The 27,688-nt window shown below is 44.1% G+C and overlaps 1 protein-coding gene across 4 annotated transcripts in view; it reads right to left on the bottom strand.

The window, feature by feature from the left end:
* The window catches only part of ARMC2 (armadillo repeat containing 2), a 271,525-nt gene that overhangs the window by 159,261 nt on the left and 84,576 nt on the right, over positions 1–27,688 (bottom strand). For 3 of the 4 annotated variants that reach the window (XM_073627048.1, XM_073627044.1, XM_073627046.1), the window contains 2 exons: positions 13,440–13,512; positions 1,176–1,344 (listed from right to left, as the gene is read on the bottom strand). The exons of the other annotated variant lie outside the window; for it this stretch is intronic. In XM_073627048.1, the coding sequence (XP_073483149.1) occupies positions 1,176–1,344; positions 13,440–13,512 (242 nt within the window). The remainder of the gene's footprint in view (positions 1–1,175; positions 1,345–13,439; positions 13,513–27,688) is intronic. 4 annotated transcript variants of the gene reach the window in all.

The following is a 27,688-nucleotide window of genomic DNA, read 5'->3' as shown; positions in this document are numbered from 1 at the left end:
ATAATATTTGTACAAAAAAAACACTCATGCTCGGAAAAAAAAAGAATATAGTAAAATACAGCACATTACACTACTTCCACACGACAGATGTATTCTGTCGTCCGAGAATTTTTGGAACTTTAGTAGTCTATTGCTTTATAATATGATACTAGCAATATCGCTCAATATTCTTATTGTATGTACTAGGCATTACTGTTGGGACACCTCATATACACATACTTATTCCAGGTCAGTGGCTCACTAAAGAAGAAAGAATCACAATGGCAACTTAAATATTTGTAACCTACAGGTTCAATTTGAAAACTCATCTAGAACACCTGATATACACTAGCATAGAGTTGTATGCATTTTGAAATAACTACTATCACTGAGAGGCCTTCTCTGCTTTTTCCATTTTCTCATAGATGGGGGGGGGAATAAAAACTACTCATGCAGTATTTTTCTACTCTTAATTTGGATTTTGACAACAGAAGCATTTCTGATTTTGTTAATGAACATTGACCATGTGTATGTTTCCTTGCTTTCAGGTTAAGGCATTAAGTGCCTCAATCGGCTTATGCATTATACTAAAGCTAGGACTGAACAAGAAAAATCACTTGATTTCCCCATCCAAGTTAAATAGCATAGATGGAAAAATTTCCCCTGCCAGGTATTATACACAGACAGTCAGCCTGCAACCAAGCAACCAAGGCTGTTTGAATACCTTGACAGTGACTGTATTTGATAGGATGTGGTCACTAGTCGGCTGACAAAGCTTGACTGAAAAATCAAAAGGAGCAAGGTGGTGCTGACAGGGCCACCCATAACTCGAATTTTGGCCGATTTACATTACACTGGTGGCAGCAACGTAAGGCTTAAGGCAGGGGTAGGAAACCTCGGCCCTCCGGCTGTGGGGAAACTACAAATCCCATCATGCCTCTGCCTCTAGGAGTCATGCCTGTGATCGTCGGGGTCTTGCAAACTGCAAGGTCTCATGGGACTTGTAGTTTCAAAACAGCTGGAGGGCCAAGGTTGCCTACCCCTAGCTTAAGGGCTTCAAGCAAGCAGATTAAAGCTTTCTAAATGCTTGCTGAATTTTAAACAATAATGAAATAATGCCCACATAGCTCCAATTAGAGTCTATTCAATACTTCCGGGTGTGGGTGAGCACGTGACAAAATAAACTATGTACACACCTTCCACTTGAGGAATTTCAGAGTCAGTCAACAGATTTCCCTGAGATGTAGCTCTAAACAAGCGCGCACGGGTTATACTGGGCTTCTGTACTGGGCTATGTGAAGGTGGTTGAGGAATAGTTTGTATAATATCATCATCTGTGACTGAAGACAGCGGAAGCTTGGGTTTCTGGAAAATCAAACAAATAAAATTTTATCATACATAGTCAAATGTATCATTTTACTGTATATAAACTGGGATAAAACAAGATTACTAATTCACACAAAATTTGTTTGCCATTAACTAGACATTAAATAGGCTTTTTTTGCCAGTAATTTTAAGTATTATTTTAGATCACCCACTGAGCACTGCTGCATTTCCAAAACTCTAGCTGTCTCAAGAATATGTAAAATAACTGGTACACAGCTATACTGCACATTTTAAATCTATGTAAACCCTAAGACCTCTTTCACACTGGGGCCCTTTTTATCAGGGGATCCGCACTCCTGGACCCGTAAAACACCCCGCCAGAAAAAACTTAAGGCTGAAAAAAACAAACGTACTGGATCCCGGGGTCTAGCTCTCTAGAATGAGAAGTGTTACGGGCTAAACCTCGTTTCTTCCGGCACGAGGCTCGGGTACCATTCAATTCGGCCTAAAAAGACACTTTGAATGGATCCGGTCGCATGGAGCACGGATTGCTCCAGCGGAGCTCAGCACAGCACATATTTACTCGTGACCAACACCTAAGACACTGGCGAAAAAAAACTGAGGTACTCCCAGTAGTGGGAGGGGTTATATAAGGAGTGGACTTCCTGTCTTAGGGTGTGCCAGTGTCCATCACCTGAAGGTGGCCTATAACCCACATAGTAATTACTAAGGCACTGTGTCCCGTGATGTAGGGATTAAGAAATCCTTTTTTCTTAATCGTACATCACGGGACACAGAGCCATAGTAATTACTACATGGGATGTCCCAAAGCAATGCCATTTGAGGGGAGGGAGACACAGAAAAAAACAGGCTGCCCTCAGACATGAGGATCTATACTGCTGCCCGCAGAACACTGCGCCCGAAGGCGGCATCCTCATGCCCTTTTATATCCACCTGATAAAATTTGGTGAATGAATGGACTGAAGACCAAGTTGCAGCCTTGCAGATTTGAGGCATGGATGCTTGGTGAGGCACTGCCCAGGAAGCACTTACTGCTCTGGTAGAGTGCACTCTTACTTGAAAAGGTGGAAGCCTCCTTTTCAAACCATAAGCCTGGATAATAACTTGCCAAATCCACTCAGAAATAGTGGACTCCGACGCTGCTTGCCCCTTCCCGGGACGGAAAACATCAGTTTTCCATAACTGAGCTGTCGCTTTCAGATAGACAGACTGCTCTCACTACATCAAGCGAGTGCAAAGACTTCTGCGCAGAACTAGGTTCTGGAAAAAAAGAAGGCAAGATAACATCTCGATTCAGATGAAATCCTGATACCACCTTAGGTAGAAAGGATGGGTGAGGTCACAACACCACCTTGTCCTTATGAACAATCAAATATGGCTCCTTACAAGAAAAAGCAGCCAACTCTGATACTCTTCTAGCTGAAGAGATAGCCACCAGAAAAAAACAATTTCCTTGTCAAAAGGACTAATGGAATATGACGTATCGGCTCAAAAAGCTGATTTTGTAATACCGATAAAACCAGATTCAAATCCCATGCGCACAACAGGGATCTAACTGGCGGATTTATACGCCTTACCCCTTGTATAAAGGCCAAGATTAGGGAATGAGAAGCAAGTGGTCTTTGAAAGAACACTGATGAGTACTATCAAGGGTCAAATCTCGGCCTTAAGGCCAGTTTCATGTCTACCCCCAGCTGTAGAAAAGCAAGAATTCTACCCATGACATACTTCCGGGGATGCCATCTCTTGGATTCACACCAAGAGACATAGGATTTCCAGACCCTATAGTAAATGATTCTGGAGGCTGGCTTCCTAGCATTAGAGTAGAAATCACTGAACCTGAAAGCCCCCGATTCTTTCGAATATGGGCTTCAATAGCCAAACCATTAAATTTAGCGTTTGTAAGGTAGGATGGAATACTGGTCCATGCAAAAGCAGGTCTGGGCACAGTGGAAGAGACCATGTGTCCCCTACTGCCATCTTTACGATCGGTGTATACCAGGATCTTCTGGGCCACGCCGGGGCTACCAGAATTACTGGCTTCCCCTCCTGCTTGATTCTGCGAAGAAGTCGCGGTATCAACTGTACTGGAGGGAACGCATAAATCAGTGAAAACTGATCCCACAGGGCCACTAACACATCCGTTCTGCATGTGAGGGGGTCCCTTGTCTTTGACACAAAGTTGATCTTCTTGTTGAATCTGGATGCTAATAGGTCCACATCCGGGGTGCCCCATTTTTGGCAAATCGCCTGAAAGATATCGGGGTGTAGAGACCATTCCCCTGGAAACAGCTGCTGGCGGCTTAAGAAATCTGCCTGCCAATTCTCTACGCCCAGAATGAAAACTGCAGATAGACAAGGAACATGCTTCTCTGCCCAAACCAGAAAATGGTTCACTTCCCTCTGGGGTGCGTGACTTCTGGTGCCCCCTTAGTGATTGATGTAGGCTACTGCTGTAGCATTTTCGGATTGAATCCTGACGGGCCAATTCTGTAACCTGGACGTCCAGGCCCATAGAGCCAGTCATGCTGCCCGAATCTCTAGGATGTTGATGGGCAAGGTCTTCTCGACCTTGGACCATTTACCTTGGACCGTAGCCTCCTCTAGGACTGCTCCCCAGCCTGATAGACTGGCATCCGTGGTCGCAATCTTCCAAGTAACCGGCACAAAGAATTTTCCCTTCTGCAAATGTTTGGCTATCAACCACCAACTGAGGTTCTGATGAACTTCTGGGGTCAGATAGATCGGTAAGTCCAAGGCTTAGATTTTCTTGTTCCAAGCCGACAAGATCCTGTTTTGCAACAGTCTTGAATTAAATTGGGCATACGGGTCTGCTTCGAATGAAGCCACCATCTTCCCCAATAATCTCATACATAGGCGGATAGAAGGATTCTTCCTCGCCTTGATCAGCTGGACCAAGCTCTTTTATAGCAGCAACTTTTGGTTGGGGTAAAAACTCCTCTGGGCTGTATCTTTGACCAAGCCCAGGCACTCCAGCCTTTTTAATGGCTGTAAGGCCGATTTCTCGAAGTTGAGGATCCACCCTAAGTGTTCCAGATACTTGACCGTGGTGGAAACGCTCTGATTTAGGCGAGCTACCGACTGATCTAACAGCAGATCGTCTAGATATGCCATCACCATTATACCCTGGATCATTAGCCTTGCCAGGAGCAGGGCTAGCACCTTTGTAAGCACCCGAGTTGCAGTAGCCAACCCGAAGGGTAGGGCCACAAGCTAGTTGCCATAACCCCAGTATCCTCGTCTTCAGTGAGCGGTCCAGTTTAAGATAAAAGTGGTCTCTGTGGCAGATTCGCTGCAAGATCACTTTTATCGGCGTTGGGAGATGGGGGGCCCCCCTCCCGCCACGACCTGGTGGCCTCCGCAGCTTACCGGAGCCGTCGGCAGCGGCGGAGGCGATCGCGTCTGTCCCCTGCCTGGGTATGGAGACGAGTGAGGGGAAGATGGCCCCAACCATCTCCATATCACTGCAGGGCGGGAGCGACGTCAAAACATCACTTCCGCCCATAGCTCTTAAAGGGCCATTTTTTTTCATATGACAATTTCTTTTTTTTTTAAATTTGAGATCTGAGGTCTTTTTGGCCTCTTTTTGGGATGTTTACATTCCTTGTAATAGGAATAAAAGTGACAATTTTTTTTAAAACTTAAATGTAAAAAAAAAAAAAAAAAAAAAAAAAAAAAGTAACATAAATAAGAAAAAAAAAATAGGATTTTTATAACAGCTTACCTGTAAAATCCTTTTCTTTTGATGGGTTATAGGGTATCATTAGGTGATTAGACACTGGTCACACCCTAGACAGGAAGTTCAACCCCCTATATAACCCCTCCCCTTCCTGGGGATACCTCAGTTTTGTAACAAAGCAATATAAGTGTATTAGAAGAGGGGCGGGACCTCTGTGTCCTGTGATGTACCTCAAAAGAAAAGGATTTTACAGGTAAGCCGTTATAAAAATCCTATTTTCTTTCTCGTACATCACGGGACACAGAGCCTCAGTAATTACTGATGGGATGTCCCAGAGCAATGCTATTTGAGGGGAGGGGACCACACAAAGTAGGGTGTAATCAGACCTGAGGACCTCGTACCGCTGCCTGCAGCACACTACACCCAAAGGCAATATCCTCATGCCTTCCCACATCCACCTGATAAAATCTGGAGAATGTATGGACTGAAGACCAGGTTGCGGCCTTACAGATTTGAGTCATAGAGGCCCGGTGATGCACCGCCCAAGAAGCACTAATAGCTCTTGTGGAGTGTGCCTTGATTTGAAAAAGGTGGAATTTTCTGTTTCAAACCGTAAGCTTAAATAATCATTTGTCGAATCAATCTTGAAATGGTAGACTTTGGCGCTGCCTGTCCTCTATTGGGACCTTCTGGCAGTACGAACAAAACATCCGTTTTGCAAATTTGAGCAGTTGCTTTCAGATAGGCCTTGACGGCTCTTACTACATCCAAAGAATGTAGTGACCCTTCTTCCGTAGAACAGGGATCTGGAAAAAAGGAAGGTAGAACAATATCTTGGTTTAGATGAAAATCTGAAACCACTTTCGATAGAAAGCTATGATGAGGGCGCAATACCACTCTATCCTTGTGTATGATTAAATGCTAATTCTGATACTCTTCTAGTAGAAGAAATGGCTACCAGAAAAAATTAACTTTGTCAACAAGACCAAGGGAATTTGACGTATTCGTTCAAAAGGCTGTTTCTGTAAAAAACTGACAGAACCAAATTCAAGTCCCAGGGGTTTAGGGGCGCCCTAACCGGAGGATTAAGATGCGTTACCCCCTGTATAAAGCTTCGGACTAAAGAATTGCGAAGCAAAGCGGCCGTTGAAATAATACTGCAAGGCCGAGACCTGGCCCTTGATGGTACTCAAGGCCAGCTTCATTTCTAATCCCATTTGTAGAAAGTCAAGAATTCTACTTATGACATATTTTCTGGCATGCTAAGCCCTGGATACACACCAGGAGATCTAAGCTTTCCAGACTCTTATGAGAAATCATTCTGGAAGTTGGCTTTCTTGCTTTGATTAAGGTACAAATCACAGGACCTGAAAGCCCACAACTTTTCAGAACGTGGGTTTCAATAGCCAGACCCTCAAATCTAGCGTTTGTAAGGCAGGATGGAACACTGGACTTTGGGATAGCAGGTCTGGACGTGACGGTAGGGTCCACGGGGGACCTACTGCCATCTTTACTATTTCTGCATACCAAGCTCTTCTGGTCCATGCTGGGCCAGCAGAAGTACCGACTTCCTTTCCTGCCTGATTCTGCGAAGAAGTCGTGGCAGTAGCAGAATAGGAGGAAATGTAAAAATCAGGGAGAATTGATGCCATGGAGTCACCAACGCATCTGTCCCGCATGCAAGAGGATCCCTTGTTCTAGACACAAAGTTATCAATCTTGTTGTTGAACCTGGATGCAAAGAGGTCTACATCCGGAACCACCCATCTTTGGCATATGTCCAAGAAGACATGTCGGGGTAAAGAGACCATTCCCCTGGGAATAACTGCCGGCGACTCAAGTAGTCCGCCTGCCAGTTCTCTACTCCCGGAATGAAGATTGCTGATATGCACGGCACATGCTTCTGCCCAGATTAAGATCTGGTTTACTTCTCCTTGGGCTGCACGACTCCTGGTGCCTCCCTGGTGATTGATATAAGGCACTGCTGTGGCATTGTCGGACTGGATCCTGACAGGGCAACCCTGTAACCTGAGTGTCCAGGCCTTTAGGGCTAGATACGCCGCACGGATCTCTAGAATGTTGACGGGTAAGGTCCTCTCTGTCTGGACCATCTCCCTTGGACAGTCGACTGTTCCAGAACTGCTCCCCAACCCAAAAGACTGGCATTTGTTGCCATCACTGTCCAGGCAACTGGAAAAAAGGGTTTTCCCTTTTGCTGATTTTCGGGTTTTAACCACCAACTGAGGCTCTGATGTACTGTAGGAGACAGACGCATCGGGAAATCAAATGCCTGAACCTCCTTGTTCCAGGCAGACAGGATACTGTTTTGCAGCAGTCTCGAATGAAACTGAGCATAGGGAATTGCTTCGAATGAAGCCACCATCTTCCCCAGTAGCCTCATACAAAGGCGAATAGGAGGATCTTTCTTTGCCCTGACTACCTGAATCAGTTCTTTTATGGTACTGATCTTTGCCTGGGGTAAAATACCCTCTTCTGGGCTGTATCTATGACCAGACCGAAATACTCTAGTCTTCTTACTGGTTTCAAAGAAGACTTCTCTGAGTTGAGGAGCCAACCTAGATATTTCCAGGTAGTTGACTGTGGTGACCAAGCTTTGGTCCAAGCAGGCTACCGAGAGGTCTATCAAGAGCAGGTCGTCTAGGTATGCTATTACCATTATACCTTGGGCCCTTAATCTGGCCAGTGGAGGGGCCAAGATTTTTATAAAACAGCCGAGGTGCAGTAGCTAGCCCGAAAGGCAGAGCTATAAACTGAAAGTGGCGTTTTCCTACTTTGAAATGCAGGTACTTTTGATGAGCAGGGAAAATAGGTATATGTAGGAATGCGTCCTTGATGTCTATTGACGCCAGAAATTCTCCTTCTTGTAGGATGGAGACTACTGATCAGATCGATTCCATGTGAAAGGATCGTATCTTTAGGAATCGGTTTAGATCCTTGAGATCTAAAATGGGTCTGACATCTCCATTCGGTTTTGGAACCGTGAAAAGGTTGAATAAAACCCCAATCCCTGCTCTTGCGTGGGAACAACCACGATAACTTTTTGCGACAATAGTCGCTCCAATGCTAGAATAGAGACTTCTTTTTCTCTGGGTCTCTGGGAACATTTGATCTGAGGAAACGAGGAGGGGGAATTCTCGAAACCCTAGTTTGTAACCTAGAGTTAATGTGGACATCACCCATCTGTCCTGGAAATCCCCCTACCAGAGCCTTGAGAACTGTAGCAGTCTTCCCCCCACCCGAACGAGCGGGGGCACTCCTTCATAAAGAGGCATTAGCGTCTTGTCTAGTAGGCTTCCTCTCACAGGACTTCTTTTGTCCCAGGGTCGACTCTGAAATTTATTTCTTGAGCCTGACGGAGGAGGCCGTCGCGACGGCCTGGAGGCTGATGCTCCTGGCACTGAGGACAGAGCCTGTTTAAAAGAGGGATGTATACCAAATCCTCTCCGAACAGCCTTGCACCAGGAAGGGGAAACCCAGCCTGAAGCTTCTTACATGATGATTCGGCTGAAATTTTTCAACCATAAGATTGTACGCATATGAACCAACCCAAGCGCAAGGCGAAAGGTTTGGATGATAGAATCTCTGATTGTGTCAACAGCAACACAAAGCCGCTGGTAGGTTGGCAAACCCCCGGGCTTGCTGTTCAGGTAAAACTTTGAGGACCTGTTTAACATGGTCTCTCAAGCATTGACAGACTGATTGCTGATACTGCCACTGAACCTGCAAAGAAAAAAAAACACTTTTCAATAGGAATTCCAATTTCTTATCAGTTGGATCCCTAGGTATCTGAGAGTTGTCGACAAGACAAGCCAGACTTATATACGGAGGAATGGCGGCGTCAACTGCCGGTATACCCCCCATCTTAGTAAATTTTTCCTCCATAGGATAAAGTGTTGCAAACTTTTTAGGCGGAAAAAAATGTTTATCTGGGTGATCCCACTCAGAATAAATAAGCTTTTTTCAGTAACCATAAACAGAAAAGCATGTGTAGTTTGAGGAGGCTTCAGTGAACCCAAACCAAAGGAGGGTCATTAACTGACTCAGATACGGGTAACCTGAACCAATCCAGCCAAAATTTGCACTAACACCTTCTCATCCTGAGAAGCTGAAGAGGGCCCTTCTCCACTTGATTCCTCAGAAGAGGAATCGTGAATCTCATCCCGATCCTCTGAGACGGAATTCCTCTCCTTTTTCCCCAGAGTTCCTCTGTTTGAGGGTCCTGGGTGGCAGAGGGGGACCTAGTGCGTTTTCTTTCACAGAGTGAAGATGCGATTAAGGCCACCAGTCTTTTCTCTTATCCATTAATGGTTGAGGAAAGAACCTCCTGTGTACTGTATACAGCGGTTGAAGTGCCAGAAGCAGCTGCAGCCCCTGACCCCGACGGCTCACCCTGGCCAGCTTCCCCCGGTCCTTCAGGGGGGAAGGTGCTGCAGAAGGGGGGTCCTCAGAGCCTGAGGAAGTCCCTTAGAGCCCCTATTTTACGGGGTATATGTACCTCTTTTGCCCCTAATGCAAAACACAAAAAGCAGAGGCACTACCAGAATGCACTGACTGCTGAGCAATGTAGTTCAGCAACTGCCGCTGCTATCAAGTCTCAGTCTGGTGCTCAAGTAAATGCTTGCCTGGGAATGCCTGTGTCTCCCACCTCACATGCGCTCGTCTGCTCTGTGTCCCTCCATAGGCCGTGTGCATTTGAAAAGAGTGCACCTTATAGCCTGTATGCAGCCTGAATTGTGAGCGTTTCACCACGCCGACGTTGCCGCTCCACTCCCCCCCTGCCACTCCTCCCATCCCCCCCTCGTCCTTTTTTAAAAAAGACTGTTTAATGCGCGAGCCGAGGCTCTAGATCCTCGGATAGCATGGAGGGGAGGGCCGGTGTGGAGGAGAGAGGATGGCCGGTAGATGGGAAGTCGCTGTAATGGCGGCGGTGGCGTGCGGTGCGGCATACTACCACTTCCCTGTGCCTTTACCTAGGCCGTGGGGGGAGAATCCCTGTAGGAAAAACCCCCCTTCCCACATCCTACCTGGAGCATGGCTTGGAGGAACGTACAACGTGGACACCGAGACAAGACAGATCAAGCATGCAAAGGTATGTGCTCTTGACAGCCCCTGGTGGTGACTATAGACATAGCATACATTTACTTAAAGTGGAGTTCCACCCAAATGTGGAACTTCCACTCATCAGATTCCTCCCCCCCTCCGGTGACACAGTTGGTACCTTTCAGGGGGGAGGGGAGTACAGATACCTGTATATTACAGGTATCTGTACTCACTTCCGGCATAGATAGCCGCAGAATCTGCGGTTATTTACGCCACTTCCTGCTCCCTCCCCGCTGCCCGCTGGGAAACACACGGGTCCCAGAGGCAGCAGGGACCATCCGTATTGCGCTGCGCGACTCGCGCATGCGCAGTAGGGAACCGGGAAGTGAAGCCGCAGAAGATGGAGGCGGCAGCACCCGAGGACGGAGAGACGGTTCGGCCTCGGGTGCCGACATCGCGGGCGCCCTGGACAGGTAAGTGTCCATGTTTTAAAAGTCAGCAGCTGCAGTATTTGTAGCTGCTGACTTTTAAAAAAAAAAAATTTTCAGTGGCGCTCCGCTTTAAATGAGAAACCTTATAAGAACTGGAAAAATTCTTAAGGAGTCTCCCTTACCTTATCCAGCTGCAGGGTTCTGTTGCAACAGACCCAATTTTCACCTCTCACGGTGGGCTCCGTTTAGAGAAAAACCTGCAGAGACTGGGGCCCCCTATGTATAGGGGGATTCACAGTTCTGGCCCCGTAAAGCACCCCGCCAGGGATATGGCTGAAAAAAAACAAATACTGGATCCCGGGGTCCAGCTCTCTAAAAAGAGAAGTGTTACAGGTAAAACCTCGTTTCTTCGGACACGAGGCCCAGGTACCATCCAATTCAGCCTGGAAAAGACACTTTGAATGGATCCGGCTCATTGGCTTGCCCCAGTATAGGATATTCCTTTGGAGCTCAGCACAGCACATCTTATTCATGACCAACACCTAAGACACTGGCGAAAAAACTGAGGTATCCCCAGGAAGGGGAGGGGTTATATAGGGGGTTGAACTTCCTGTCTAGGGTGTGACCAGTGTCCAATCACCTAATGATACCCTATAACCCATCAGTAATTACTGAGGCTCTGTGTCCCGTGATGTACGAGAAATAAAAACAGTTTTAAAATGCGCCCCGTCCCGACGAGCTCGCGTGTTCAAACCACACATGTGAGGTATCGCTGCGATCGGTAGAGAGCAATAATTCTAGCCCTAGACCTCCTCTGTAACTTAAAACATGCAACCTGTAGAATTTTTTAAACATCGCCTATGGAGATTTTTAAGAGTAAAAGTTTGTCGCCATTCCATGAGCAGGCGCAATTTTGAAGCATGAGATGTTGGGTATCAATTTACTCGGCATAACATTTTCTTTCACAATATTAAAAAAATTGGGCTAACTTTACTGTTGTCTTATTTTTTTAATTCAAAAAGGTGTATTTTTTCCAAAAAAAAGTGCGCTTGTATCGCTATGAGTAAGCACTTAGTATAAATGCGTCAGTTCTTTCCTGTATCACTCTGCTGTGGTTTGTACTTTGTGGTCCTGGTTTACAATAAAAAGGCATAAAGAAACTTTTCTCGGAGTTCGGCTGTCCAGAGTTTTTCTGCCCATTTCTATCTGCATATGCATTAGCCAGCACCTGGGGATCTTCTTTCTCTGGGAGGCAAAGGATTCATCTTGGTGGATCTACCTGGAGCGGTGGTGTCTTTCTTGTCAGAAATCAAGGTTGTCCGCTTTTTTCTTTTAATTCGGAGCCAAAAATACACTGTGCGGTCATGTAAGGGGGTGGTTTCAATGGGAATTAGGTATACATACATGTTTTTGCCATGGTTTTATAAAAAAAATAAAAAATTCTTACTGAGGGGACATGGCTATTTTCTTTTTTAGATAATTTCTGATATAGTATCCCATAGTCACTTTAATATTTTTTTATTAAATCCATAGCAGTCCATTAAAACATTAAAAGCAGTGTTTGCTTGTGGTGTCTGGTTTCAATAGGTCTACTAGGACGCAAGACAGACACACACGGGCCCAATATTGGCTGGTTCAACGTTCTGTCAAATGGGCATTCTGGGAAACCTGCATCTGATCAGCACTGGCTGCCGGAGCTGACCAGGGTGTTTTGGTGGGGGGTGCAGTCCCATCCCTGTGAGAATAGAATAGCTCAGTGGGTAGATCGCTGTACTAACATTGGATAGTTAGTACAGCGAGCTCCTCCTAAGCTCCTTATTTTTTTTTTGCACTCAGCTGCGGGGTTAAACGGAAAAAAAAAAAAAAAAACGGATAGCGAGTACCAGACATTATAGGGGTTGTTTTTTTTATGCCTTTAAACCTGGGGGAAAATATACGAGATTAACACTTTCACTGCCATGAACATCATGAGCCACGAGAATGATCTGTGATCTCCAATACAGGTGGGGTGGTCAACATTTTTACTGTCATGACCATCAACAGAGGGGGGTGATGGGGGTGTTACCTTTCACTGGCACTGATCTCCAATGTGCATTAATGTTAAAGAATAATTTCACGTAAAAGGAGAAGTTCCGCTTTTTCTCCTCTACTACCTTTGAATGTGTGGGAGTGGGTACCTATTTCTGGCAGGTACCCGCTCCCACTTCCACTCAGCTACACTAGGTGAGCCCCCCCCTTCTCAACCTCCTGGGAGACATTACATGCAGGTCCAGTGAGAAAACGCAGCACTGTGAGATGCCAACATCTCTGATGAAGTCCCACCTGGTGACGAAACACATCAGATGATGTTCGTCAGAATGTGAGGAAATAAGGTGTTTAGTGTACTGAACGTGGCATACTTATGGAAGCCTTATATACAAGTAATGTCTTCTGGCTCTAAATGCATCTGATCTCTTTATGTATACGAGATCTCATCTTCTGGTGAGCAGTTCTTTTGCACAGTTTGTGGAGGTAGAGGTGCACAGGGTGGATTGCAAACTTTGGAGGAAGACAATTTTTTGGAATATCTAAAAAAAAAATTATATATATATATATATATATATATATATATATATATATATATATATATATATATATATATATATATATATACATACATACATACACACACATACTTAAATTTTATGACTAACACTGAAAAAAATGTTAGATGAAATGTGGAGGTTAATAGAATGCCAACAATTTTATTTTCTCTGATTTGTATAAGGAACATTAACATTCATCTTATAAAGACAATAAATAACCGGGGAATATAAGCAATAAGTCTGCCAATTGTCATATTTTGCCTTGGTACAGCAGCAACCTGTTTACTGTCTGGCTCAATGACATGGTAAAGAATCATACTGAAAGCACTCAACTCACATGTGGCAAGGGACTCAAACGTGTTCCAGACACAGGTCTTGAGTCAGAGGAATCAAAGTTGGAGGCATGTAAGCTAGAGGGGGAAAAAAACATTGTGAGTGAAGACAAATTTACTGTAGGTAGGACAAGATAACATTAGTGAGGGCTCTGAAAATGCTTCCATTGCTGGATTAAAAAAATCTACAGAACCAAAATTATGACGAAACCAATGAACTATCTCAATATACTTCTGTTTATCAACCACTAAAAGAGTTTTAGAAGGGCAGACCATCCAAAGCTTAAAATTTCAGTTTTGTAATTTTTTTCCTGTCTTTTATCCCTAATAGACTGCAGTTGCAAGATCTCTGTGCTAGAGTTCTCAACATAGAAACACAATTGTTTTCTTTGTGTCCCAGTTGTGACTTTCATTTATTCATTGTGGGAAAGCGCCAGTCACCACACTTTGCATAAATAAGACCGTAAAATAAGTTATGAAATTTGAATAATTTAGAATAAATTAGATTAAAACTGGTGATCCTGCCACACTTCCAGTCCTAACGTGACCATGCTAATCTCCTGAACTGTATCCATAGAGGTACAGGATTGTCACACTAGTATACAACTACACTACAAACTCCACGCTTTTCTCCATAGCATAGGGAGTAGGCTGAGCAGGACTGATAAGTCTGCTTGGGGTAGAATACAGGGAAGATTCCACAGGACACAGTTAAGCACTAAATTTCTAGCAGGACAAAAAAAAAAAAAATTCACTGGTCAAAAGACAAAGCACTTTCCATTCACAGGAGCATGGCTCGGGAACAAGCCTGCTCGAGTGCCCCATAGCAAGACTTGCTATTAGGGGCACTCAACAGAGGGGGAGGAGCCAGGACCTCCAGCGGGGGACCCAAAAAGAAGAGGATCAGGGCTCCATGCAGACCATTTCACAGAGCAGTCAAGTACATTTTTTTTTTTTAATAACAGAAGACAAGCTTTAGAATTGCTTTAACAGGAAAAGGGAGCAAATAAGAAAAGTTCATTGTTAGGGTTTACATGTAGCATATTTTAACCTTAAACTATACAGTTTAAAGCTTTTCAAAAAGTATCTTACATGGGAAAACAAGAGCATGTGTGAATTAAGTAATACCACAAATTACTCAACTGAAACCATATGCTTTTGTGAAATAAAAACAGATCTCCAAGATGCTTTTTGTGGTTGGCATAAGCTTTCTGCATTTGCGCTTGCTGGATGTAACCTAAATTCACTGTGAATTTTTGATGTTTCTAAAAGTTAACTGTGAATGATTAATATGATCTCTCAAATAAATGTTAAATAACTGCATAAAGTTCCAGCTGTAAAGTACAGGGTCATGGGCCACCAACACATACAGTATATACTGAATTAAACAAAGCTCACACACTCACTGCTATTTCTTGTTTTCTAAAAAGGTAGTTATTTTTTAGTCAACATCCAATGAGGTTTAAATGATTACAGTCACGGATTAAAATAAAGTTCCTTACCCTTAACAAGAGCCTATTACAGGATCCCCTTACTCTGGCAGATGTTGTCAAAGAATTAGCCCTTTATTTTAAATGCAGCTCTGGACTGTGACCCGCTACGTTTTTGGGAAGCTCATAAGAACATTATACAGGGCATCCTCATTAAGCATTGCACCAGACTAAAACGTGCAACGGAAGCTGGAATGGGTAAAATCTTACATGACATCCGGCATCTGGAACTCTGGAACATAAGGCTAAACAAGACGTCTCCATCATAATGGATCTGGTCTAGCACCACAATCACCTCAATGCGCTGTATACCCACAAGGCTACAGCTGCTCTTATGCGAGGTTGCAAATTCTTCTATGCCAATGGAGACTAATGCCCTAAGAGACCAATGCCTCTTCTCATTCTCCCCTTCATTAAGGCTCCCCAAGGCACTAAAGTTAATCACCCCAAGGACATTACTAATTCATTTAGGCCCTTTTACTCCTCCATGTACAACTTATATTCCAAAGATCCTCTCAGAACTTCCCACTCTCGGATAAACAAGATTGCCATCTCAATCATGTCCACTCTGGATCCTGCTATTCGAAGTGAACTAGACACCCCCATTTCCCAGGATGAGATCCAGACTGCCATCAACTGTTTGCCTTCTGCCAAGACCCCTGTTCCAGATGGACCCTACTCTCGTATATTCTCCTCCATTTGACCAAAGCTCTCAATTTGCCTATATAGGGCTTCCAGGTCTCCAGAGACTCCATAATGGCCCACATAGCAGTGATATTCAAAGTGGGAAAAAAAAAAAACTTCCCTCTGTGCCCATCTCCATCCTAAACTTAGATTTAAATCTCCTCACCAAAATCCTGGCCAACTGGCTTTTTTTTATCAAACAAGGTTTTATTAAATAATTGGTGCATACATAAAATGGTTACGTTAGTATATTGTCATTGTAACAGTATAACAATTATCCCTTTCATGACTAAGCCTATTTTTGAAATTTGGTGTTTACAAGTTAAAATCCGTATTTTTTGCTAGAAAATTACTTAGAGTTCCAAAACATTATAAATATTTTTTTAGCAGAGAATCTAGAGAATAAAATGGCGATTGTTGCAATATTTTTTATCACACGGTATTTGTGCAGCGGTGTTTTAAAACGCAAATTTTTGGAAAAGGGACACTTTCATGAATTTTAAAAAATCCAAACAGTAAAGTTACCCCAATTTTTTTATATAATGTGAAAGATGATGTTACGCCGAATAAATAGATACCAAACATGTCACCCTTTATAATTGCACGCACTCGTGGAATGGCGACAAACTACGGTACCTATGAATTTCCATAGGCGACGGTTTAAAATTTTACGGTTACCAGGTTTGTGTTACAGAGGAGGTCTAGGGCTAGAATTATTGCTCTCGCTCTGACGATCGCGGCGATACCTCACATGTGTGGTTTGAACACCGTTTACATATGCGGGCGCGACTTCCGTATGCGTTTTCTTCGCTGCGCGAGCTCGCGGGGACAGGGGCACTTTAAAAAAATATATATATATTTTTTTTTATTTTATTACTTTATAAATTTTTTAAAAAAAAATTTTGTTTTTTTTTTACTTTTATTGCTGTCACAAGGAATGTAAACATCCCTTGTGACAGTAATAGGTGGTGACAGGTACTCTTTATGGAGGGATGGGGGGTCTAAAAGACCCCCCATCCCTCCTTTACACTTCAAAGTATTCAGATCGCCGAAAACGGCGATTCTGAATACTGTGTACTTTTTTAAATTCGGCGCCATTGGCAGCCGAGTAAACGGGAAGTGACGTCATGACGTCGCTTCCGCGTTTACAACAAGAAGGCTGGAACGAAGCCGCTCACAGCTTCGTTCCAGCCCGCCCCCAGCCACCGAAGGTACCCGATTGGACACCGGGCCTCCCGATCGCACGGGAGGCCAGGTAACAGCGGCGGGAGGTGGCGTAAGGGGGTTGTCCCCTCCCGCTCCTCCGGTATAACAACCGAGCGGCTTTTAGCTGCATCGGTTGTTATACACGGGTAGCCGATCGCCCGCTGTAAACAACGGTACCGGAATGATGCCTGCAGCTGCGGGCATCATCCCGGTATAACCCCGGAAAGCCGAGTACGCATATCTGCGTACGGTCGGCGGGAAGGGGTTATCATAACTTGAATAAAAAAAATGACATTAAGTACAAATATATCTGACGTGTAATGCTATTCAAGGTGTACATATTTGGTTTATATGGACCATCCATCCATAATTATATCTATTAAATCACTCTGTAATCCTATGGTTACATTAGACACAGGTAGAAGATTCTTGAAGCCATCTATTCCAGATCTTGTTGTATTTGGCTGGGCAACCTCTGTTAATATATATACATTTCTTATACGGTAATGTATTATTTATCTCCACCTTCCATTCCACTATTTTAGGAGACTCCTGCCTCATCCATTTTTTGGCTATAGCCTTTCTTGCTGCAAAGAGTATTTTGTGTAAAAAGGTTTTTGTGTATTTGTCAGTTCTGTCTGGAACTATACCCAAGAGGCACTGTATAGGGTCTAAAGCTAGAGGCGAGCCCATTGTGTCGTGTAAAAATGCCACAATTTGTTCCCAGAATCCTTTTATCTTAGGTCATGTCCAGAGTAGATGAAAGAAAGTACCTGTCTCTCCTTTACACATCTGACATGTGGTGGTTTGTGTGTGCTTATATCTTGTCACTCTGAGGGGTGTTAGATATGTCCTGTGAAGAATATAGAGCTGCGTCAATCTGAGAGTTTAGGAGACACAGTTTTGCAGGCCTCCAGTACCTCTCCCCACTCCTCGTCCTCCATCGGTCCCACCTCTCTCTCCCATCTTGGCTTAAGGTCATATGCTATTTTAGTAGCTACAGGGGTTAAAAGCAAGTTAGAGAATGCTGAAATCAATTTTTGAGAGTCTGTGCTCTTAATTATGGCTATAAGAACATTAGGTGCAGGGCTAGGGCAAGAGTCGGGGAATTGTGATTGTAGCGCATGACGGATTTGTAAGAATCTGAAAAACATCTGGTCCTGGATTGTAAATTCTTCTTTAAGTAAGTCAAATGTTTTAAGCTGTCCATCTTTTAATATGTGGTGTAGGTAAAATACTGCCTGTATGGACCATATGAATGTGTCTTGTATTTTAGTAAACTCCTGAAGATTTCTGTTATGCCATAAAGGCGTGTAGTCGTTAAACTGTGGAATGTCGAGCCTAGAAGCTGCTAAGTTCCATATTTTCCTATAGTGGTATAGCATGGTGTGTCTTCTTTCGCCTAGTTCTATCCCGCCCGAGTCCGCTACTATTGCGTATATCGGGTCTTTGGTGTACTGCGCCCACTTCGGACATAGAAGCGTGAGAAATCTCTCACTGTCAGTTTTGTCTAGACGAAAAAGCTGGGACAGCTGTGCTGCGATGTAGTATAGATTAAAATCGGGTAGGGCAGTGCCACCTAGATCAGTTGGATTTTTGAGAGCTTGCCACGCCAATTTGTGCCTATTATTACCCCACACAAATGACTTTAGGAGGGACTCTACAGATTTAAAGTGTTTCAAGGGTAAGTAAACGGGAGTATGCCATAGAACATAAAGTATTTTGGGCAGTAGGATTATTTTGATTAAATTTATACGACCCCAGACTCCTAGTGGTAATTTAGACCAGACCCGTATTTTAATTTTTAACTATGGAAATGAGAGGATCTATATTTAGGGATACATAGTCCGCAGGGGATCTGGTAATGTGGATCCCTAGATATTTAATGACATCTACTCTCTGGAGTGGTAGCCTGGTTTGGGATTCTGGGGATGGAAAACTATCAATTGGTAGGATTTGGGATTTATCCCAGTTAATTTTCAGTCCTGAAAATATTCCAAATTGTTCTATCGTGTGGAGTGCATTGCATAATGATGGGCCTGAGTCTGCCAGGTATAATAGCGTGACATGCTAATTTTTTCTGTCAGAGAGCCCATTTTAAGTCCCCTGATCTCTGGATTTGCTCGGATGGATATTGCTAGGGGTTCTGCTGCCAGGGCATATAACAGTGGGGACAAGGGGCAGCCCTGTCTCGTGCCTCTACTGAGGTCAAATAGCTGAGACGACCATCCATTAGCCACCACTCTGGCCTTAGGTGCCTGGTATAATAATTGGACCCATTTAAGGCCAACTGGCTTTTACCACATGTTACAATTTGAATTACCCTTGTAACTGGAGTTCCTACCCAACGGGGAGGTTAGAGATAACGTAAATGTGCTTAACCTCATCCACGCTCCTCCCTATTCTAAGACTCCCTGCCTTTTCCAATCAACTGACACCGCAGAGATATTTGATAGGGTCACCTTACAATTTCTGTTTACAACATTAAAACACATTGGGCTAGGCTCCAACTTTATCAAAGTGATCCATGCCATATACTCCACTCCCTCGGCTGCAGTCAAGGTGAACTTGAACTTATCAGACTCGTTTCCTATTACAAACAGGACAAGACAGGGGTGCCTTCTGCCTCCCCTCCTATTCATCCTATTTCTAGAACTTTTCCTTTTTAGAGTATGAGCAAATCCAAAACATGTAGTGTATACCTGTAGGAAATAAGCAATGTATTGTATATGCAGATGACCTCCTTTTCCCCATTATTTCCCCACATATGCCTCTTCCCAATCTCATGAGGAACTGCAAACTTATGGTGATCTTACCTGCACCAAGATCAACTTTCAAAAATCAGAGGACATGGGCGTAGCCTTCTCGCCCTCTCAAAATCTAGTTTCAAATTCCACTGGGCTCCTAAAGTCTTGAAATATTTTGGAACCCACACCCCAGTCAACCTGAAATATACCTTTGAGACTTGAACTCCCCCCCTACCTCTGCTCCACAAAACTTGTCAGCTCCTGCAGAAATTGAACTGTTTTTGTTTTTTTCTAAATTTGGCCGTTGTAACATTCTCAAGATGACAATGCTCCCGAAATTTATACACCTACTTATGCCACTTCCCATCCTTGTCCCCCTGCCTTCTTTTAATTAGTAAATTCCACTTTCTCCAAATTCTTGTGGGCCCAGAGATCATTTATTTTCTTATCTCTCAGCCTCTCGATAACTGCCCACGTTTTTTGGCGAAATGGGAAAACATTTTCAACTTAAAGCGGGGTTCCCATTTAAAAAAAATTTTAAAAGTCAGCAGCTACAAATACTGCAGCTGCTGACTTTTAATCGGACACTTACCTGTCCCAGGGTCCAACGATGCGGGGGCTCATCCCCCCGCCGCTTGGCGGCACCAGCATTTTAACTGTGGGTACCCGGCTATGGCTTCACAGCTGGGCACCCACTGCACATGCGCGAGCCGCACCGCATCACTGGCCCCGCAATCATCTGAGACTGGTCACATGTCCCAGATGATTGACAAGAGGGAGGGTGGAGAGGAAATCTCCCTTCCTGCGCCGAGGGAAGTGACGTCAGGAGCCCAGGCACCGAAGGAGGCAGACTACGAGGGACCCCCTAGCAACAGGCATTTAGAGGTGAGTAAAAAAAAAAAAAAAAAATTTCTCCAAATTTTTTTTTTTTAAAACACATTACTCTTTTTTTTTTTGGGGTGGAACTCCACTAACTTTTTCTTCACAGATTCTTCCAAGTTGCACAAAAATCATCTGCACACAAACTTTAAAAAAAAATAACTTTAAAAAGAAAGGTGTTAGAAAGGTTCCTAACACCACAGATTTGTGTTGGAGGTGTAAAGAGTCCAAAGGCTCCGCTTTCACAGCCCTTCTGGAAAGAGGGCAGAACGATATTCCAGAAATTCACAGATTTTATTGTCCCCGATTGCCCGTCATTCTTTTTGCTGCATAATTCCTCAGTCCTACTTAAAGCAGAACTCTGGGATCACCAAAAAGAACCCATTAGCACCACACACACACACACACACACACACACACACACACACACACACACACCCCCCTAACCAGTTATCACATTTGTGAAATTCCTTACCATTGAAGAGAAAAGTTGAATTTAATTTTCAGGAAGTCAGCTCTGTAGTTAAAAATATGCATCTATTCTGCCAGGGAGGATCTGTTAGAACAGTGATTCATATCCTCTCCCCTCTCTTTACACTATCATTAAACTACTTTTCCCTTAAAGCAGATCTGAGATTTTCAAAAAATCAGCTCTGTGATTCAAAAAATGCATCATCTTTTCTTATGATTGCATCATATCCTCTTCTCTCTAACTGTAATCAGCCTACATTTCCCATGAATCCTTGGGATGGGAGTGAATGTGGCAGGTACACTAGGCTTGTACATGTAAACGTGAACTCACCCACTTCAAGATAACACACACCCCTCATTCTGCAGCCAGCAAGCCATACATAACACACGGTATGATAGGTTACAGCCTTATAAATACCAAGCATTTTAACATAAATGCAAACCAGTGCTGAACGTCAGGGACCACCATTGCGGAATGTCAGGGGCCACCATTGCCAAAATGTCAGGAACCACCAGAGCCAAAATGTCAGGAACCACCAGAGCCAAAATGTCAGGAACCACCAGAGCCAAATGGTAAGGGCCACCAGAGCCAAATGGTAAGGGCCACCAGTTCAGATTATCAGTGCCCATCAGTGCGGTGTTACCAGTGCAGATTATCAGTGCAGTGACACCAGTGCCCATCAGTGCGGTGTCACCAGTGCCTTATCAGAGCCCATCAGTGCAGTGACACCAGTGCCCATCAGTGCAGTGACACCAGTGCCCATCAGTGCAGTGACACCAGTGCCCATCAGTGCAGTGACACCAGTGCCCATCAGTGCAGTGACACCAGTGCCCATCAGTGCAGTGACACCAGTGCCCATCAGTGCAGTGACATCAGTGCCCATCAGTGCGGAGCGGGGATAGTTACAGATCACCGGGATGACAGAGCGCATCTTGGGCTGACATGTCTGTACAGTATATGAAAGCACCACTTGTGGTACAGTCCCGCCTCCCTGCACCGGAATTGTGATAGACAGCGCAAAGCACACTGTTCCAATGTGCAGGGAGGCGGGGCTGTACCATGAGCAGTGTTCTCACATACAGACCTATCAGCCCGAGATGTGTTCTCTCATCCCGATGATCTGTAACTCTCCCCACACTGGAGACAGATGGTGGGATGGCAGGCGGTGGCGGTGGGGAGGACGGGGGCGGTGCTCGCAGGGAGGAGAAGGAGGGAGCAGAGGACACCACCTCTATGTGCAGCACAGACCAGGGGCTGCGAGACCCCCTCCACCCACTACAGCGAGCCAGGCGGAAACAGAACGCCCTGCTTGCTTTCAAAGGACTACAAGGGGGTGTGTCAGACCGCTGGCTGAGGTTACTGGAGGGATAGCAGCCAGCGGTCTTACAAACAGGAAATCACCAGGCAAGAATGGTTTTTCAAGTACAGCAGGCTATTGCAGAGGAACTACAGAGCTCACAAGAACATGGCTGACATCAGTGGCGGTGCATCCATTAGGGGCGCTTGGGCACCGCCCCCTCTCTCCAGCCACCCCTGTGTACTATGGATTGCATGACTATCCATGGCTGATGTAGACAACCCCTACTCAGACGTCCAGCCCCTTTTCGGGCACCGGGCATCTGAATTAAAGCGCGGGGGGGGGGGTGTTTTTGAAGCACCTGATTAGAGCAATACCCTCTAATAGGCGTCGAAAAAAGGTGACCTGCAAGTGCAATCCGTTGCACTCGCAGTGCACCCAGGTGTGTTAGCAAAGCAAATGAATATTTGCTTTGCTAACACTGAACCGCCTCTCAGCCAATCAGGAGGCCTGGATGTAATACCAGGTACCTGATTGGCTGAAGGCACAGGTGCTCCCATTGGCACCAAGGAATATAGGAAGAAGACACGCACGGAGGAGACATTCCCATGCTACCGTTCCACAGATCACCGCCTTTCCCGCTGCCTGACCCACCACCACGATGGGGTAAGGGTCGGGCAGACAGAGGGCGGGCACAGTTGGCTGCATATGATGCTTTTATTTCAGAATTTCAGTTCGTTTGCTCCCCCCCAAAAAATTCTGAGCACCAGCCACCACTGGCTGACATAGTTAGTAAAGGTAGGAGAACAGCAACAAGAACATGGAAAAAAGTTTTTGCCCGGAGTTCTGCTTTAATGCTTTGCAAATTGCAATGAATGTGGGAGGGTACACTAAGCCTGTACATTTAAAATGTGAACAAGCCCACTTCAACATAAATCACACCCCTCACTACTGAGCACAACACAGACAGTGAGGGTAAATTCTTATAACTGTAAAGCATGCATGTGCCCTCACTCTCCAGCCACAGCAGCAGATAAACATATTGCCCTTACATCCTTTATGTAATCATTACTGAACTTTAGACACAATCCATAATGATATAATATACACATTAGGGCTGAAACAACTAATCGATTAATCGACAACTAATCGATTATGAAAATAATCGATTACTATTTTCATAATCGATTAATCGGCCAGTAACATAATGGGGTTAAAAAAATTAAATTGAGCCTTTTATAGTACAAAAAAGAGCAAATAATCGCTACTGTAAATGTTACTATCACCGTTCTACAGTAAAAAAAAATGAACCCCTTACAATAGAGATTATTTGCTTTTTTTGTACTATAAAGGGCTAATTTTAGGTTTTTTTTTTAACCCCATTATGTTACTAAACGTCTTAGACCTGGTTCACATCTATGTGTTTTTTGGTGCTTTTTGCAGAAACGGACTGCAGTTCATTTACATGGTTTCCTATGGGACACATTCACATCTATGCTTTTTTCCAGCCGCTGCGTATTTGGAAAGGGTCAGGGACTTTTTTTTATGCAAAACTGTGCTTTTTTGGTTCAATACACTTCAATGGAAAAGCTGCAGAAAAGCATGTAATGCGTTTTTGTAGCAATTTGTGTTTTTTAATCTGCCCAACAACAAATTGGCCATAAAATGCAAAAAAATGCAAATTGCAGCAAAATCACGTGAGCAAAAATCAAAATGCACAGCAAAAAGCACTACAGAAACATATCAAAAGCAAACTGCATAGGTGTGTACCGAGCCTTATGCTGGCCACAGGGATCAATTTTCAGACAAGAATATTCAGACGAAAAATCTTTGTACATTTGCTGAATGAAAGAATGTTTGAAATTTTTACTTGTTTTTAACATTGTTTTTAAAATGAACGAAAACCACATACACCGTCTGAAAATTCCTTTGACCAAGAAGTTTTCTAACATTTCCAAATTGTCACTGTGGTTGAAAATGAACGTCAATTTGACCCCACTAACGATTAGAAAATCGAACAAACGTTCTTAAAATGCCATTTTTTTTTTTGAAGGAAGACATTGTTTAAAAAAAAAAAAAATTGATCTCTGAGTCTGATGATATTTACCAGATTCACCCCTTTTTTAATAGTATATATCCTCTAATAGCATATACAGTATATCTCTCCTCTAATAGTATATACAGTATATCTCTTCTGTCTGTTATTCTCAGAGTGGATTAGATATGTTGCTCCCTAACCATATAGTTATTTATATTTACCACTGCAAAGAGATATTTAAGAATACATTGCCTTTTTTTTTAAAACTTTACAAATTAACTAAATTATGCACAACACTTTTTTTTTTTAAGCTTATCAACCGATTAATCGATTAATCGAAACAATAATCGGCCAACTAATCGATTATGAAAATAATCATTAGTTGCAGCCCTAATACACATTGTACTCTGCTGTAATTCAGTATTAGAAATATTCTACCTCATGCAGCTTTGAGATCTTTCTAACAGCAATCAGTGCTGGTATGGTATATGAGAACATCCCTAGCCACAATACAGAAAGAAAGAGCCGGGCCATGATGCTTTACATCAGCCTGTGGCTCAAGTAAATGTCGGCATGAGGAAAAAAAAAAAAAAGTGCAGCGCTAACTTACTAATCAATAAACACAATACTGGTGGAACCCTCTAATGTATGGAGATCTCAATAAGCTTCAAAATTACCACAATACCGGTCTATGTGATGTGCATTATATGTGACATAACATAGACTGAAAATAAGAGGATATTAAAAAAATGACTGCAAACTTTGCATGGATGGTGGAAACCCCTTCTACAGATATTTGGCAGTGGACGGTGTCCACTGCTTATCAATGCAGCCTCATCAGTGCCCATATGTAAAGCCTCATCAGTGCAGCTTTTCAGTGCCCATAAGTGCAGCCTTATTGCAGTTTATCAGTGCCCATAAATGTGGTCTCATCAGTGCAGCTTATCAGTGCTCATCATCATCGGTGCAGTTTATCAGTGCCCACCAGTACAGCTTATGAGTGTCCATCAGTGCTGCTTATCAGTGCTCATCATCATCGGTGCAGTTTATCAGTGCCCACCAGTACAGCTTATGAGTGTCCATCAGTGCTGTCTCATCAGTGCAGCTTATCAGTGCTCATCAGTTCAGCCTCATCGGTGCAGTTTATCAGTGCCCATAAGTGTGGTCTCATCTGTACACACCAGTGCAGCTCATCAGTGCAGCTTATGAGTGCCCACCAGTGCTGCCTCATCAGTGCTCATCACAACCCATCAGTGCAGCCTATCAGTGCTCATCGTCAGTTCAGCCTTATCAGTGTTCAGCCTTATCAGTGCAGCTTATCAGTGTACATAAGTGCGGTCTCACCAGTGCAGCTAATCAGTGCCCATCAGTGCGGGCTCACCAGAGCACCTTATCAGTGTGGGCCCACCAGTGCAGCGGATTTTGGGCTGACAGGTGTTGTATGTGAAAACACCGCTCGCCATACAGCCCCATCTCCCTGTACCGTCACTGTGATAGACAGCACATAGCACACTGTTACAATACAGGGAGTCTGGGCTTTACGGCGAGCTGTGTTTTCACATAAAAAAACCTGTTGGCCCAAAATCCGCTCTGTCATCCGGATGATCTCTGCTAACCCCGCTCTGCACTGGAGAGAGATGGCGGGCAGAGGAGGGGGGAGCAGAGGAGGAGAAGACCACCTTTATGGGCGGCACAGACCAGGGGTTGTGAGACCCCCTCCACCCACTACAGCGAGCAGGGCGGAAATACAGAGAACTACAGGTGGGCAGTGACAAGACCGCTGGCTGAGGATACAGGTGGAATAGCAGCCAGCGGTCTTACAAACAGGAAACCACAGGGTAATAACGTTTTTTCAGCAAGATCAGCAGGGTATTGCAGAGGAACTACAGAGCTCAGAAGAACATGGATGGCATAGTCGGTGAAAGTAGGAGGAGATCAGCAACAAGGACATGGAAAAAAGTATTTTCCCAGAGTTCTGTTTTAAAGTAGTTGTAAAGGCTCAAGGTTTTTTTACCTCCACGCATTGTATGCATGAAGGTAAAAACCTTGTGTGTTCATAGTAAGCGGTTTCCTGTGGGGGCACTTGGCAGGAGGGAGGAGCCAGGAGAGCCAATGGGGGACCTGAGAAAAGGAGGATCAGGCTGCTCTGTGCAAAACCATTACACAGAGCAGGCAAGTATAACATCTTTGTTATTTTTTGAAAAACCTTTAATATCACTTTAAGACATGCAAGAAATTCGTACTTTGTGACCTCTTGAAGACAGCCAAGGCCTGTATCACCCTGAAATGGAAAGACCCTAATCCCCCATCAATCACACTTTGGTTGCGCAAAGTCAAAGACATAAACCGAATGGATGACCTTGAAGAAAAGGCATGTTTAGTTGGAGACCCTTACAATCTCACTCACTCTAGACTGCCTGCCCGCGAGGGAAAGTTTCCCCGCCCCATAACCGCCCTCCTTTTCACAGCATTCCCTCTTCTCCCCCTCCCCATTTCTGTTTTCTTTCAGACTAACCCTAGATTATAAAGAAATACAAAAGAGAGCAACAACAGTAAATTGCTAAGGTAACATACACAGCAGTATTGGTATACATAAGACCATAGGGAACAAAATTAAACTGCTCGACAGTTTGGTTAAAGGTCCAGGTAGTTATTGTGTGCGGACTCACAGCAGTTCCATGATGTGAAGGATACTAATTGGGAGGAAAATAGTGCCCTTCCAAGTAGGAAACATAAAAGCCTTTAAAACCTAGGACATCATTAAAGCTGAACATCAATGAAAACTCTATACAATAACAATACTTTCATTCTATATCTAGTACCCTCCCAGGGCCAGGTCCAGGCATCTGTTTAACCATGCATTTGGGTCCATGGACCCCTCTTACCAATACAGGAGGGCCATATAAATATAAAATGAAAATAAGAAATCCAAGAGAAGAGAAGTACTGAGGGAGTATAGAAAAAAAAAATATATATATATATGAATAGTAGGTCTAAGAAGGAGAGAAAGAAAGAAAAGAAAGTGGTTCCGCCTAGGGGATCAGGCTCCCCCCGAGCCTGGGGGGGGGTCAACTCCTTGTGTCTGGTACCTGGCCCTCTTTTACTTTTAGAATAAAAAAAAAAATAACAAAAAATGAAGTTTTATTACTCAGATAGGTACATTATCTATATCAGTGATCATTAACTTGTGATCTGCCTGACTTTTTCTGCTCATCAGCTATCATTGTTAGAAGTCCAGCCTGAACTTTTTAGGCTGGGCTTCTCCTCTGGGTCACAGGAGTGCAATCTGTTTTGCACTCCTGTGACCCGTTTTCAGCGGAGAGCAGTCTGAAGTCCGCTCTCCGCTGACATCACTGCCATCAGTCGAGGCAGCGCGTCATCCCGACTTCCCAAGTCTGGATCCGCCAGCTGCCTTGATTGATGGCAGTCTCAGCAGGCCGC

This window comes from Aquarana catesbeiana, linkage group LG04 (assembly GCF_042186555.1).
Source record: "Aquarana catesbeiana isolate 2022-GZ linkage group LG04, ASM4218655v1, whole genome shotgun sequence".
NCBI lineage: Eukaryota > Metazoa > Chordata > Amphibia > Anura > Ranidae > Aquarana > Aquarana catesbeiana.
This window is presented reverse-complemented; position numbering and strand designations above follow the sequence as displayed.